This window comes from Macrobrachium nipponense, chromosome 41, assembly GCF_015104395.2.
Source record: "Macrobrachium nipponense isolate FS-2020 chromosome 41, ASM1510439v2, whole genome shotgun sequence".
Taxonomy (NCBI): Eukaryota; Metazoa; Arthropoda; class Malacostraca; order Decapoda; family Palaemonidae; genus Macrobrachium; species Macrobrachium nipponense.
Genome location: NC_061102.1, coordinates 8683774 through 8700333, shown reverse-complemented (window position 1 = coordinate 8700333; position 16560 = coordinate 8683774). Strand labels below are relative to the sequence as shown.

General features: G+C 44.9%; 1 protein-coding gene across 1 annotated transcript in view; it reads left to right on the top strand.

Annotated features, from left to right (window-relative positions):
- The window catches only part of LOC135212387 (trans-Golgi network integral membrane protein 1-like), a 48036-nt gene that overhangs the window by 2188 nt on the left and 29288 nt on the right, over positions 1-16560 (top strand). Inside the window, exon 2 of the mRNA XM_064245757.1 lies at positions 8978-9902. Within this exon, the coding sequence (XP_064101827.1) occupies positions 9005-9902 (898 nt within the window). The 5' untranslated portion in view covers positions 8978-9004. The remainder of the gene's footprint in view (positions 1-8977; positions 9903-16560) is intronic.

The following is a 16560-nucleotide window of genomic DNA, read 5'->3' as shown; positions in this document are numbered from 1 at the left end:
AGTCAATAAACAGATTATACTGAACACCGTTGGCACCCAGTACTTATAAATTGTAAGTCTTCAATGTTTCCAGACATTATATAATGTAGTTTCCTGTAGTGCTTTAGTTAAGTTGAATATTGGTTATCAAACAGTTTTGTTTTTCATTCAGAATTATCTTAATTTTCATTCAGAATGATCTTAAAACAAAGTAGCATATGCTATCAGTAGTTTGTTACATTTCACAGCACACCCCAAAGACATGCATTGTAGTTTTTTTTAATTTAACAGTTAATATTAATATCACATATTTACTTATAGGTGGTTTTTAGTGTCACAGCTTAAACACACAAAATACTGTCGTTGGGATCTTGTGTTTTAGCCCATGCTTCATTTACAGTTAGGCAAGGGAAATTGTTGTTGTTGGTGCATTACCATTGCACCATGTTTTAGGGTCACCATTCCGGGAGATGCATCATGTAATGAAAAAGCAGACGTAGAATGCTCCCCCCTTATCCTCATATCTGGGAACTCCATCACCCCAGTTGATTGCCAGCTACATTCCTCTTTCTTCAATCAGAGCACACCTGTCATAGCTACTCCCAGCTTCAGAGCTATCTGCATCAGCAATTAAAGGTTATAGATTGGCTCTGGCACAAGTGTTTGAGAGGAGAGATGTAAACTTTAGTTCAAGTGAATTGCGACACAAGTCCCCGAGCTTTGGTGGAGAACTACCTCCCAGAATCCCAGGGACTCTGTGTTAGTATGTTTCCTTGTCTTTAGAAATTTATCAAGCCTAAAGTTTTCCCTGTAGGGGGCTAGTGCCATCAGTGCATCTCACAAAGTGCACTGTAGGTATTACTTAAGGCTCCTTGCAGCTCCTTCCATTCCTTTTACTGTACCTCCATTTATCATCTTTCTTCCTTCTTGCTTTCCACCCACAACAAACAATTGTTTCATAGTGCAACTATGAAGTTTTCCTCATGTTACACCATTAAAACCTCCTTTACTCTCAATTTCCTCAGCGTTGAATGACATCATAGGTAGAGATGATAATTTTTAGGAACCTGACCTTAAAAGACAGTAATTCTTCTCTGCTTGCATTAGTGATAAGGATGAGTTAGGTCCATATTATCTCAAGCAAGGAGGAACACCTAAGTATGATACCCACTCTGAATTTTCTTTGTAGAGGTCTTGTATGACTTAAAGTTTTACTTGTGAGACCTATATCATAATTCTGTGGATTTTTACTCCATTACCATGTGTTTGCAGGAAAAACAATATTGCCGAAGAGATAGTCAGTTCTTTCTCCTTCGTAACTCTATCCCTCTTCATGTTTGTATTTCTTTAGTTTACCCGTAGCAAAGCTTTATGAAAGAAGGTAAGTGCAGAAACCATGGCTTTACTGACAAGGCAACTATGTGTCCCCTTCATAGCCTCAAAAACTTCTGTAGCCAGATAATGTGCTTAACAGCTTGCCTTTCCATTAGTACCTTAATTGTAAGAATTTGCTATTCACAAAGTCTTTTACCCTCCTAAATACTTTAGCCTAGTCAGGCTGATGTAAACTCATGGGATTTGTGTTTAAAAAAAAAACATTAAATTTTTATGGTGGAAAAAAATTTATGTCTTTGAACACAGTGCTTTCCTGCATCCTCTGAGCTCCTTTTAGTCTTGGGCAGGTCCAGACAACACAGGGGAATGGCTGGCTCTCATATATAGCACAAGGGTTCCATTTGTATAGGTTTTACTAGTATCCTAACTGTGCAGTAATGCATTGTTATCCTGTGTAGTCTTTTGAATAAATTGGAAATTTCACAGTGAATTCATTTGGAATCAAAATGAAATTGAATACTGTAAGATAATGCTTGTGCACAAAATTTGCCATTTTCATTTTCCCAAAATACAATTTGGTAACTTCTTTTCTGTGATTTTTTTTGTGCTCAGTTGTGGTATGCTTCTTTTTTTTTCAAGAAAACTATGGTATACATGCGACTTACCCGGCAGATATATACTTAGCTATAGACTCCGTCGTCCCGACAGAATTCAAAAACTCGCGGCACACGCTACCGGTAGGTCAGGTGATCTACCATTCCCGCCGCTGGGTGGCGGAATCCCAACCATTCCCTGTTTTCTGAGCCAGATTTTCTCTGTCGCTGAGGCCGGCAACAACTGTTGTTTGGTCTCTCCTGATTGGAATTCTGCTCTTTTGCCAGAATTGGTTGGACTCATTTGGTGAAGTATCTCTTGTTTATTCTCGGGATTGGCATACGCTTATTTTGGACTGGATTAGGACTTGGATTGGGTGGGTTTTTCTATTAAGATGGCTGAAGTTAAAGTAACACCTAAGTTTTAGGGTTTGTGCAAGGGAAGAATGCAGAACTAGGTTGTTTAAAGCAGAGGTAGATCCTCATACGCTTTGTAGTAAATGTAGAGGTTCTGAATGTGCGGTTGATAGAATTGTGCTGAATGTGAAGGGCTTTCGGAGCAAGGATGGAAGGATTTAGCTTCTTATATTAAGAAAAGAGAGAAGGATAGAGCTAGGAAAGCGTCAGCTAGAAGCTCGAGTAGATCTTGTTCTTTTGAGCCTGACTCAGAGATTAACAAACTAGATGATGTTTTCTCCCATAACCTCAGCCCCATTCTCCCTGTGTTGAAATCTAAGGATTCATTTTCAGAAATGGAAAAAATGAGATCCTCGATCAGGGAGGACTTCAGGAGCAGCTTAAAGCCATGGTAACACAAGGTAAGAGTGCCAGTGAATCAGTGACCCCAGTGCAGTGGAGGGGGCGTCTGATCGGCTCCGCAGTTGCTCCTAGGCCTAGACCGTTCCAACAAACTCCCAGGACCAGGGGAGGTAGGAATGTCAAAAGCCGCAGGGAGGATGTGGAGCATCCCCAACGATCAGGCGTCCCTTCGGCAGACCCTGAAGTATCGACCCAGGCTGCCTTGGATAGCCGTAGAAAAGGCATCCTGGAAGAGTGTTTTTCTGCGTCGGACTCCTCCTCGTCCAGGCGTGGATGGAGCTCTGCTTCGAAGTCTCGTCCTCTGAAGAGATCGTGGGTAGCGCCGAAAGGAGACGCTTTTGATTCAAGCCCAGAGCGATTTCCAGAGGATTTTCCTTCGACTAGTAAGAGGGCGAGAAGACCGTCTCCAGCGCCTCAAGATCCGGACAAGCTTTTCCTGCTTAATCTACAGGAGCAAATATCCTCCTTGGTAGGCGCTCTACATAAGGATTCGTCTCGAAGGAAAAGACTCCTCCCTTCCAGTGAAGAGATCAAAATTATCTTCTCCTGGTAGGAGAGAAGTTCCTCACTCTAGCAGGCGCTCGTCTCCGGAGAGACACTCTCGTTCCTCCCTTTAAACGATCCTCTCCTATCTATAGGAAGAAAGTTCCCAGCGGTAGCCGCTCGCAGAGCAAGCGATCAGCTACGTCTCTTAGGAGAAGTCAGGAGTTCGGACTCCTCTTCTGAGGATCAGGATAGGCTCAAGAGCCTAAGAAGCAGGAGCTTGTGAGAAACACAGAAACCTAGTATTGGCGCCAAGAATATTACAGGCGTATGGAGCCTAACAGACGCCAGGAGTCCTTGTGAGGCGTCAAGAGCCTACAAGGAGTCACGACAAGCGCCAGGAGTCAAGCAGGCGCCAGGAATCAAGCAGGCTTCAGGAGTCGAGCAGGCGTCAGGAGTCGGGTAGGCGCCAGGAGTCTATCAGACGCCAGGAGTCGAGCAGGCGTCATCAGGAGTCGAGTAGGCAGCCAGGCGCCTTGTACGAGCTTAGGTCAGAGTAAGACCCCTTCGCACTTTATGAGTTCTTCGGAGAGTAGGAGCCCTTCACCTGGTAGGAAACAGGTGCCTGAGAGAAGATCTCGTGCGTTTAAGAGCTCTATTGCGCCTTGTAGTAGCAAGGATTTGTCACACGGACGAGTTCTTCTTCGTTTGACAGAAGTCCTCGACACTAAGAACCGCCCCTCTTCTCCGAAAGGATAATCCCCGGCAGGCGGGAAATTAGCGAAAGGAAAAGAAAAAGAAAGAAGAAAAGAGAATTAGAGAAGTCTCGGATGAAGAATTACCTGTGGATGTGGTAGTCTCTGATTATAAGAGATTGTCCTTGTTGTTGTTGCAGGAGTTCGGAGATAAGCTGCAACCAGCGGATCCGACCCTCACCAGGATCTTTGCTATCGAGCACGAAGTCTCCAAAGGCATCCTCATTTGTAAAAATGCGTCCAGCCCTTAGTATGAAAAAAGCGTTCAAAGGATTTGGAGAATGGCTTAAGAATAAAAGAGAGGCGGGCAAGACTGTTTTTTCATGCCCCCCTTCAAAGTTGACGGGTAAACCTGGAAGATGGTACGATACCCAGGAACCTATGGGCTTAGGACTGCCATCATCGGCAGACGCAGATTACGCTTCCTTAGTAGATTCCTCAAGGAGGCGCGCTCTACTATCAGCAAAAGCTACTTGGGGGATGTGTGAACTGGACCATCTACTAAAGGGACTCTTTAGGACGCTCGAAGTATTTAATTTTATGGACTGGGCTTTGGGAGCCCTTGCGAAGAATAGAGCCCAAGATCCCGGGGGAATTTGTCACGAGGAAGAATTATCGAGTGGATTAGTCGTGATGACGGTTCGGTGGAAGTGGCTGCTCTTTTTGGATCGGGAGTTTTGAAAAAGAGAGCAGTGTATGGGTCTTTCCTGTCCAAGTCAGTATCTCCTCTACAGAGGTCGGCTTGCTATATTCGCCGCTTTCGAACCACCTTTCCCACAGGACACGGTGAGGGATGTCGCAAAATCTTTAGCTGGAAAAGCCACACAGGATTTACTGACACAGTCAGCAAAGAGGTTCAAGCCGGCGGTTCCTTTTCAAAAGAAGGATAAAGCACCTCTTCAGCAGCCCTTTCGAGGAGCCTCTTCCTCATCAAGAACCCCTTTTAGAGGTAGAAGACCGGATACCAGAGGAAGACCTTCCAGGAGACCTGCGGGGAAGGCAAAATGAAGAAGAAGTCCTCCAGATAGCAGTAGGCGCCAGACTGTCGAAATTGCCAGAGTCTGGGCGAAGAGAGGGGCGGACAGCTGGACCCTCTCGATCCTCGAGAGAGGATCCTCATCCCCTTCAGGGAATAAATCCTCCCTTAACAAGAACTCCAAGGGAGTTAACAGCGAGATACAACGATCCTGTCAAGAGTCAAGCTCTCCTGCAAGCAGTAGAACTTATGTTGCAGAAAAGGGCAATAGAACCGGTTCAAGATCTCCATTCACCAGGTTTCTACAACCGTCTATTCCTGGTACCAAAAGCCTCGGGTCACGGGTGGGCGGAGGCCGGTTCTGGACGTAAGTGCGCTGAACGTCTTTGTGATCAAGAAGAAGTTCTCGATGGAGACCTCTTCCTCTGTACTTTCTGCTCTTCGTCCAGGGACTGGATGGTATCCCTGGACCTTCAAGATGCATATTTCCATGTGCCAATTCATCCGGCATCAAGGAAATACCTAAGATTCATGTCACAGGGAAGAGTGTTTCAATTTCGAGCGCTTTGCTTCGGACTTTCGAACGGCCCCCGCAAGTCTTCACGGGTATCCAATAAGGAATGTGGCTCATTGGCTACATTTAGAGGGGATCAGAATTTCGATGTATTTGGACGACTGGCTAATACGAGCAAAGTCGAAGCAACGGTGTCTGGAGGACCTTTCGATAACATTAAAGATGACGCAGTCATTGGGACTCCTAGTCAACCTCGAGAAGTCCCAGTTGGATCCCAGCAGAACATAGTTATCTGGGATTCGGATGGATTCTCGGGGCTTTCTAGCGTATCCGTCAACAGAGGGAGAATAGAACGCTGCCTTATCAAAAGTGTCGGGATTCTAGGGAAAGAACATGTTCCGCGAGAGGGAATGGATGAGTTTGCTGGAACCATTTCCTCGTTGTGGGAACAGTTCGTTTCCCTAGGGAGACTGCCACCAAGACCACTTCTTAGTATTATCTGAAGGGCAGAACTGGATCAAAGTTCTCAGGAACTCGAAAGAGTCATTCAGGATAACGGACAAGGTCAAACAAGATCTTCGGTGGTGGTTAGACCCGAAGAAAACTCGGTCAAGGAATATCCTTGCATATAAAGAGCCTCTCCGAGCGTTGTTTGCAGACGCATCGGACGTAGGGTGGGGAGCAACGTTGGATTCGCAAGAAGTGTCGGGAACCTGGGAAGGAGCTCAGGTGTCCTGGCACATAAACAAAAAGGAACTGAAAGCCATTCACCTAGCTCTCTTGCACTTTCAAGAACAGATATTAGGATCGATCATTCAGGTCAATTCAGACACACGACAGCCCTAGCATATATCAGGAAGCAAGGGGGAACTCATTCATTCTCCCTTTACGTGACAGCGAGGGAGTGTTGCTTTGGGCGCAAGAGAAGCAGATCTCTCTTCTAACGAGATTTATTCAGGGAGCAGAGAGAAATGTTCGAGCGGATCTGCTAAGCAGAAGACCAAGTGCTCACCCCACGAATGGACTCTCCACCCTCAAGTGTGCGATCAGTTTATGGGGGTTATGGGGAAGGGGAAGCCGAAACGTGGACTTGTTCGCAACCAACTGGAACAAGAGGTTGGAGAATTATTGCTCCCCATCGCGGATCCAAGAGCAATAGCGATAGACGGTCTCCTCATGGACTGGAAGGGAATAGACGGGTACGCTTTTCCCCCCTTCAAACTGGTAGGGGAAGTAATAAGAAAGTTTGCCTCTCAGAGGGAACGAAATTAACTGTTTGATCGACCCCTTTTGGCCAGACCCTAGATTGGGTGACAGAGTTGCTGGAGTGGATAGTGGATCTTCCCAGATCGCTCCCACTAAGGAGCGATCTTCTCAAACAACCCCACTTCGACAGGTATCACAAAAACCTCCCCGCTCTAAGTCTGACTGCCTTCAGACTATCGAAGGACTCGTTAGAGCGAGGGGTTTTCTCGCGAAGCTTCAAAAGCAATCGCAAGAGCCAGGAGACCATCCACATTACGGGTGTACCAGTCGAAGTGGGAAGTGTTTAGAAGATGGTGCAGGACGCATGAGCTATCCTCTTCCAGTACCTCTATAACCGACATTGCAAATTTTCTTCTTTACCTGAGAAGAAAGTGTGGCCTAGCGGTATCTACGATCAAGGGTTATAGAAGTATGCTGCCTCGGTGTTTAGGCATAGGGGTCTGGAGTGTCGGACAATAAGGATCTACATGACCTTATTAGGTCTTTCGAGACCTCAAAAAAGTCAGATTAATAAAAATCCCAGTTGGAACTTGGATATAGTGCTGCATTACTTGATGTCTGAAAGATTCGTACCTTCCAATAATTGTTCTTTTAGGGATTTGACGGAGGAAATCTCTATTCCTGTTCGCCTTAGCCACGGCAAAAAGGGTGAGTGAACTTCAAGCGTTAGAGGGCAGAGTGGGGTTTAAGAAGGAGGCTGCAATTTGCTCTTTTAAGCCTCCTCTTCTTAGCCAAGAACGAACAAAACCCATCAAAAACCGTGGCCTAGAAGCTTCGAAGTGAAGGCACTCTCTTCTCTTACGGGGGAAGAAAAGGAAAAGACCCTTTGTCCAGTAAGAGCGCTAAAATTTTATCTACAAAGAAAGTCTCTTTTGGGAGGTACGCAGGAAAGTCTTTGGTGTTCGGTCAAAGATCCTACAAGACCAATATCGAAAAACGCCCTTACGTTTTTCATAAAAGACGTTATTAAGGAAGCGCATCTTAAATGTGGTGAAGAACAATTTAAACTCCTCAGGGTAAAAGCACACGAAGTGAGGGCCATAGCAACCTCAATGGCTTTTCATAAAACGTGGTCCCTTCAAAATCTAATTGAATCCACGTATTGGAAGTGTAACTCAGTGTTCGCCTCTCACTATCTAAAGGATGTGAGAGTTACTTATGAGAAGTGCTTTTCACTGGGAGCATATGTGTCCGCGGAGTTTAGTGCTGGGAGGAGGAGCTGAGGTTAATCCTAATTAGTTAGGTTATGTAATTTTAACATTATGGTGTTTGGTTTTTATGGTTGACTGAAAGAAGGTATAGGAAGAACCCTTTTCATTTTGTTCTTAGATTTAACATGGTTAGAGAGGTCAGGTGGTCGGGATTAACTTTTGGTCTCCTCGTGTTGCATTATGTAAAGCCTAAAGCTCTGTCATGTAAGAGGGCTAGCCCCCATGATAAGATACAGGTCAGGCTCTGCCATGTAAGCGGGTAACCGCCCCATTGGTACGATCCATGCAGGTTCTGTCGCGTAAGCGGGCTAGCCCCCATTGACATGATCCAGAAGGGCTGTTCGGTCATAGGTGGTTTACCTCACTGAAGCTCTTGAGGCAGGCAGACTAAATGACAGTAATCATGAAGTCTTCAGCCCAAACAGGTAAGAACCAAGGATTGAATACCTACAACATTGTTGTTTTCCCGTTATTAGAATTTTGTTTATTAATATATAGCTGTCTCTTGCCCTCCACCAAGGGTGTCAATCAGCTAAGTATATATCTGCCGGTAAGTCGCATGTATAAAAATGATATGTTAAGATACAATAAAGTTTTATACATACTTACCTGGCCGGATATATACGAATTAAGGGCCACCCAGCCTCCCCTCAGGAGACAGGTGTAAGAGAAAATCTGGCTCAGAAAACGGGAATGGTTGGGATTCCGCCACCAGCGGCGGGAATGGTAGATCACCTGACCTACCGGTAGCGTGTGCCGCGAGTTTTGAATTCTGTCGGGACGACGGAGTCTATAGCTAAGTATATATCTGCCAGGTAAGTATGTATAAAACTTTATTGTATCTTAACAATATCATATTACAAAAGAAACTTCCAAAATACCTGCTGCTTGACCCTCAAGACCTCCCATAATTTATCATTTTTCAATGCAGTACTCTGTCCTTTAATATACAGTTAAACAGTATTAGTGTATACAGTACTATGTATGCTTAACTACATCCTTGTTTTATTGTAAGATTTACCAGTACGTATTTTTCTTTCTTTCAGTTCAGTGACTAAACAAAAGTGGAAATCATGAAAATTCTGTGGGTCCTGCTGTCTTTTTCTTTCATCACTGTTGGAGTGTTTGCACTACCCCCTGGAAACCCTCCAGTCTCTGAAAATGGTGAAACTGGAGCGCAAATGCCAAACGTGAGTAGAGCTGCCTCAGAAGCTGAGGCATCTGGCAGTGCTACGGCCAAAGAGGATGGGAATACTACCGGGACCGAAAAAAATGAAAACATTCAAGATTCGGGACAAGGTCCAAGTAAATCTTCAGATAGCTCACCTGGTATGAATAGCTCAGTAGACATGAAATCCTTATCACCCAAGCCCGAAGCAAGCAGCAATACTACAACACCTGCACTATTGAGTGCCATAAAAACAGATCAAGGAAACACTGAAGTGACTCAGAATTCTGAGGTTGCTAAAAATTCTCCTGAAAAAGCAAAGACAGATGTCCAAAAGAGCAAAGAACCTGAGGTACGTCAGAAGCCAGTTGCTGGAGGCCCTAGTAAAGCACCATCAGAGACTGAGGTTCAGAAGAATAGTACATCAAGTGTGACAAAGTCAACAAGTGCTCCTGTTACGTCTGTCAGCAAAAAGGAGGACGATGCAGATAAAAATGATGCCCCTGCTCCAACGGAAGAGAAGAAACCAGAAGCCACCGACAGTAACGAAGGCAAAAACACTAATGCGAAAGGTGACTCTAACGTTGCTTCTAAAGAAGAAGATATGGGCAACCCAGAGTCAACGGTAGCTCCCCCTGTAAAGGTAAACCAAGGCACTGATGATAAAGAACCCTTGGCAAAGAGCCCAGAAGTTCACAAGAGCTCAATGGAACCCTCCTTTACATACGATGACGACAATGGGGATGGTTCTGCTGGCATTGAAACTGACCGTACAAACGGAAGTGAGCAAGATGACGATCAAGGTGCGATTAAATATTTATTTCTTTTATACTAGTAATATTTTACCAGCTAGATTATGTCAGCTTCATACAAAGTTCTGTTGGGTCTCTTCACCCATGTGGCATACTTTGTTTTTGAGGCTTGAAATAAGTTTTTTGGAATATTAGATGCACTTGCAGTCTTTTCATATTGAAGGTAGCTACTCTGAAAATATTTTAATTCTGTTGGTTTTAAGATACTTCTGTTCTCAAGCTTTAAATGAAAATGTTTGTCACTTACTTAAAATGATTATTAATTTAGCCATTCACTTTCTTTGATGGAAACAAAATAGATAAAAGTACTGCAACCAGCTCACTGCTATAGATTTTGCGTTGTTGTATCATGATGTAAATCTTATATGGGTATCTGGATTTGAACTTAGTAATGGCTATAATGAAGTAATTTTGTTCATGAAACTTACCTGTCAGATATATATATAGCTGTATTTTCTGAAGTCCGACAGAATTTTAAAAACTTCCGACACACGCAGTGGTCGGCCAGGTGGTTAGTACCCATTCCCGCCGCTGGGAGGCGGGTATCAGGAACCATTCCCATTTTCTATTCATAATTTTTCTGTCGCCGGTGCTGAAAACACCTGTTTTCAGTACCTCCGTCTTAGGATTTTGGAAACTTCATTGCCGCTAAGTATCCTAATTGTCTTTTGATTTATTTACTTGGATTTGTGGGATTTGTGGCTAGGCTACGCTATCTTAAATTGATTTGAATTTGATTCATTTTTTGCATAAAATATCTGAATCTAGTTAGGCTAGTTTCAGACGGGGTTGTCTGCAAAGATAGGGTGTGGCTACCGAAAGCTTCGGTAGATCCGCACTTTGGTATGTACGAGGGGGTATGGGTCTTGCTTCTTTGTTGAGATTTGTCATGTAAGGAGTGTGAGACTTTGTTCTATTCCGTAAGGAAGACGTATGATTCGTATGTACGCAATTAATCAGTAAACATGTCTAATTCCGTAAGGAAGACGTATGATTCGTATGTACGCATTAATCAGTAACAAAGTCAGGGTAGTGAGCCTGCTAACCTTCCTGTAGACTTTATTTTGCCTAACAACTGTAGTATGGCCTACTGGGCTATGAATATGTCTACGAGAGGTGCTCGCTCTCCTTCATTGCTGTGAAGTGCTACTTCTGTAAGTTGTTACTCCTCAACCCTGCAGTGTTGCCTTCGGGCCCTAAGCAGTGTCTGTAGAGGAATTGCCCTTTCTCTGATATGTATCTCTTTCGATTCGTATTCTTAGAATCGAAAGTGCTTGCTTTAGAGAGTAAAAGTGAAGTGCAGAAGTGCAGTGATACCCCTTGTGTAGTGGAGGGTGCGTCAGATCGGCCTCGTTTCGCCTCTAGGCCGGGACCTCATGCTTGACTCCCAGAGACCCGGGAGGGAGCATGTCGAAAGCCTAAGGAGGGTTTACAAGGAACCCCCACCGATCTGGCGTGCCTTCGGCAGTTTCTGATGAAAATCCCCAGACTGCCAAAGTGCGTGCGCTGCACGAATCCTGAAAGATTGCTTCTCGTCCTCCGAAGCGTCCTCCCCATGCAGGGGTTGGAGCTTTCGGAAGGACTGCGCGCTACTAAATAGAAGCTTTATAGAAGAGGACGCTTCACGTCCTCTCTCTCTCTCTCGTTATGCGTTTCAGTGAGAAGTAAGAAGGCGAACGTCGCCTGAACTCGTGTCCGTCTTTCCACCGAGAAATACGTAAGAGAAGTCATAGTAGCAGGAAGCTTTTGAGAGCGGACACGCCCGGGACGCTCGGATGGACTCCAGGCGCGCGCGGGTGCACGCCAAGTGCGCGCCAGTGGACGCCGAGCGCGCTCCAGTGGACCGACCGGGAGAGCGCGCCAGTGGACGCCGAGCGCGCGCCAGTGGACGCCGAGCGTGCACCAGCGCACGCCAGGTGTGTCGCCTGGCTGAACGTTTCTGTTGAACTCTTCAAGCTCTTGTTTCAGATATGGGCCTAAAGAATGTTTACCTCTACCTCCGGTGATACCTTCTACCTCACCTGCAAAGAAGTGAAGTAGGCAGTGCTTCGGAGGAAGTTTAAAGTGAACAGACAACTTCTTCTTCGAAACCAGCAAGGCATCGGGTTTTCGTGAATTCAAGAGGTCTCTGTCAATTAATATTGCTTTTCGCATAGGTGGATGGAGTTAAGGAAAGCTCAAGGGAAGATCTCGTTTGCTCTACCAGCACCTTTGCCATTCTGTGCCAATAAATTTAAGTTGCCACTACCGCAGTCAAGACTTTGCGATAAGGCAGTTACGGGTTATGTAAGGCTCGATGTCTGCACGTCAGGACTCTCGGCAACGTTCAGTGGGATTCTTGCAAAGGCACTCATCAAAAGGACGCTCTTCAGGAAAGCGCATGACAGGACTTCCTTTGCCATACTGCCAATAAATTTTAAGCTTTAGCAGGCATTAGTTGTGATACGGGAGAGGAAGCTGGTTGGAGAGTTTCTTCCTCTTCCCAGGATAATTTTGCAAGCTTTTTTTTAGCCCATCTGAAAGGGTTTTTTCAGATGATAGATTTTGTTAGTTTCTAGTCGGGACTACGCTGCCGAATTGAACATCGTCGTTCTACTGCCGTAGCCCAGTCTCTTAACAGGATTCTTGCCCCTTCCTCGTTTGAGACGGGAATCGGAAAAAATTAAATGCTTGACTCCCTGGATTACGTTTTGTCAATTCAGTGACTTTCCCGCCCCCCATTGACAATATACTTTCGTTTTGTCAAGTAAGTGGGTATCCCCTCATTGACAAAATATCTTTTTGTCCCGTAAATGGGTTAGTTCTCATTGACAAACATCTCATTAACTTGATATTGCGTCAAGCGATAAGCTCTTATTGACAAGATTCGGAAAGAGCTCTCTTCGTCCATTCGCAGGGACATCGGTACAAGAAATAGACTTGTTTTAGGACGACGTCAATGAACGCTTATGTCCAGGGTAAACATAAAGAAAGCTTTGAGCTGACTTGCTTCGATTCTCTTAAGTTTTGTTCATGAAACTTGCCTGTCAGATATGTATGTAGCTGTATTTCCGAATTCAGCTATATATATGTCTGCCAGGGTAGTATGAACAAACTTTATTGTGATATAATTTCATATTTTGCCTTGCGTTATTTTACTTCTGGTTGGTTCAAGTCATATACGCTTGCTGTAGTTACCTACTTCGGATGGCAACCGAGAGGTCTATTGTCTATTTTAAGGACATTTAATCGTTACTCCCTGCAGCCTTCCAGGAGTTTCCGATTTATCTTTTACCGTTGTATGGTAGTGTTCTGACGACACAAACGCATCTATATATTTAGCGTTTTCCTGTTTCGCTTAAATATACAGCTTGAGAGTCTTTCTGCTCAAAAAAAAATAACCTGGACCTATTTCTTCGTAGAATAGGGTAGCTGGCAAGACCCAGACATAAAGTTAAGAGGACGACGTTCGTAAGCTGCTGGCTGTGCTGTCACGCTGTGTCTGTCCTCAGTCCAACCGAGCCAGTAAACAGATCGGGCGCTGTCATGCGCGGTAGGTTACGTCTCTCTCTCCTGCGGGATTGACTGACTAACCGTATCTTTGTGCTGGCGGTTACGTCTCTCCTGCGGGATTGACTGACTAACTGTATCTCTGCCCTACAATCACGGACTTTAGCCTAAGATTGAGGGGATTTCTTACGTGAATGAATAAACGTTGCATTCGTTTTGCCTTACTATGTTCAACAGAGTTATCTCTTAATCCTTTCGGTGCTCGTTACCGCACGGTATAGAACTACGAGTCTACCGCAAACATTGCACTTTTATATGCTCTCCTGCTTAGGCAAAGCGCAGCCTTATTAGGGAAGTAAGCATACTCGGGGAGGAATGGATGAGCTTGCTGGGGACCATTTCCTTCCTGAAGAAGTTTGTTTCCCCGAATAGACTGCAATTCAGACCACAGTTTTTTCCATACCGGGGAAAACTGAAAATATTATTCAAGATCTAGGAATGATTCTGAATCATCTCTCAGTGCGTTTATCACCTGAGGGGATAGAAAGAAGGTGCCGGACATCTGGATAGGGTTTCAGATGTCCCTGGATCTTAATCTGAAAGAAGTAAAGAAAAGCGATTCGGTAGTCCCTCCAGAGTCCTCGTAACGAGTTTTTGGGAACCAGTGGTCCAGATCAACTCTGATATTCCACAGCTCTCTCATATCTTAAGAAGTATCTTCTCTCGGTCCCTGTTCGAGTTTACGAGAAAGCCTATTATAACAACAGGCGTAGAATGTAACGATCCTCTAGTCTAGAGGTTCGTTACAGGATTGCAAAAGTCCGTACGAATCGTCTAGATCGACGGCAGCAACTATTGACTTCCGAGTGGAATCTTTCTTTAGAAGTAAGTTGAGAGTTGTGGAGACTTTAGGGACGCCCTTTCATTCTTCTCTTCGTATGTTGAGACGAAGAGGCTTCTTTTCTGCTCCCTTATTCTCGATCGGGGATCGGTACCATTAAACGCCATCCTATGTATTGAACGGGGATGGATATTTAGTCTCTTTTCCCCTTTTTTCAATCGCTAGGAAATGTAATAAGAGGATTTATGACGTCACAGGGAGCGACAGGGAGCGACAATGACGCTGATCGCCCCATGTGGCCTTCAGATCCTGGATTCACAGAGGTACATACTTTCCTAGTTCACTTTCCAAGGACCTTTTCCGAGAGAGTCGGTCTACTCTAACTCGAAAGGTACCTATAACCTCTCCGCTCTGAGTCTGAATACGTTCAGGCTATCGAGATGTTGACAGGAATAAGATTACCGTCTTCCATTTCCGTCTGAAGAATAGGATAAGCTGGCAGTCACAACTATTAAAGAAATACGCAAATATGTTGTTGACGGCCTTTGGGCTCAGAGGATTTGCGTCTGTCAAACAACAAAGCCCTTCACGATCTTTGAGTTTCTGTGGAATCTCGAACCTCGCTCATCATCTACTTTTTGTCTCACCTGTTTTCTCGGAGTCAGACACTCGTGCGAGATCAGGCGACATATAGTAGCCCTGAGTTTCTTGTTGACGAAGTCGGTTGCGTTTATCCCCCGATGATCGTGTAACATGAGACCAGGTTGGACTGTCAGGCATTCTTCCTTTGGGACTGAATCGCCTTTTTGCTCCTCGCTCCTTTCTCCTGGCACCAGAAGCTCGAGTCAGGAGTTGATTCGCTGACGACGTTGGGTTGCGTTGATACACCCCCAAGGTTTGCTTAGATTGAATCGCCCAGGCAGTCCAGACACTCATCCTTCAGCGAAGAATAGTGGCCTTATGGTCTTCAGGGTACAGCCTTGCTGTCCTTGATTCGTCTGACTGGTCAACTGGTCGGTCACCTGACTTTAGTACAGACGGACTGACTGTGCATGTCCAGATCGAAGCTTTCAATATGGAACTTAGACGTAGTCTGAAGTTCTTGATGTCAAAGCATTCGAACCTCTCCTACCTGTTAACTTCTTGCAATGTGATCAGGAAGGCCTTCTTCTAACCACCCTAGATACGACAAAGAGGGTTAGTGAGATTTTAAGCCATCGTCACAAGTTTTGGCTTTAGAGAACACAAGGCGGTGTGCTCTCTAACCCTTCCGTTGTGGCCTAAGAATGGTAACCCCGGTTTGTCCTTGGGCCAGGAGCTTGGAAGCAAGGATGGCACAAGTTAGTGGGCAGGAGCCAGAGAGAGTCCTGTGCCCTGTCGGGTCTCTCAAGTTTTATCTACATAAAACTCAAGAAAGTCGAAGTCATTCGGGCAATCTGCAGTGTTCCGAAAAGACCAGACTTGCCCATATCGTAGAACAGCCTGGCTTTAGTGTTAAGGAGTTCTTTCAAAAATGTGCTCCTTCATTGTGTTTGCACAAAGATTTGAAATCTTTTTATCTGAATGCTCACGAGGTGAGGGCGCGGCCTCAGAAGCATTTCAACAGAGCATGGCACTCAGCAAACATCCTGAGTACCATGTTTTTAGCGAAGCAACTCGTGTTCACTTCACACTCCCTGCGAGATGTGAAGATGGCATATGAGATCTGCTGCTCGCTAGGGCCATACGTGTCTGCAGACACAATCCTTGGGGGCAAGAAGTTACCACTCATCCTATCCTGTAGAAAATGGTTAGGAAGAGCTCTTAATTTAGTTGTTGAGTCGCCGACAACGGCGACTTCTTAACTCTTAAGCCTTAGTTAACAACACCCTTAACTTTGGCTAGGTTGGTCAGGTGGTGATATATATATTTATATATATATAATATTTTATTTTACTTCTTAGCCCTCATGGTATGGTCAATATGGTCTAGTCACGTCGTGGTCTCGCCCCTGTTGACAGATCATCTGGAGTTGCAACCAGCTATATAGGTCTCTAACCTCGCTGGCAACTCTAGTAGTCACAAGCAGACTTTAACGTGGCAGTAACCACGAAGCCAGCTATGCTAACAGGTGGAACCAAGATGTAAATCATCTGCATGCATTTGTTTCCCAAAATCCTTCTATTCTGTCCCTTCCCACCTCCAAAGGTGGGATTCAGCTATATATATATCTGACAGGTAAGTTTCATGAACAAAATGATATTGTTATGATACAATAAAGTTTGTTCATACTTACCTGGCAGATATATATAATCAAGTAGCCCACCCCCTCCCCTCAGG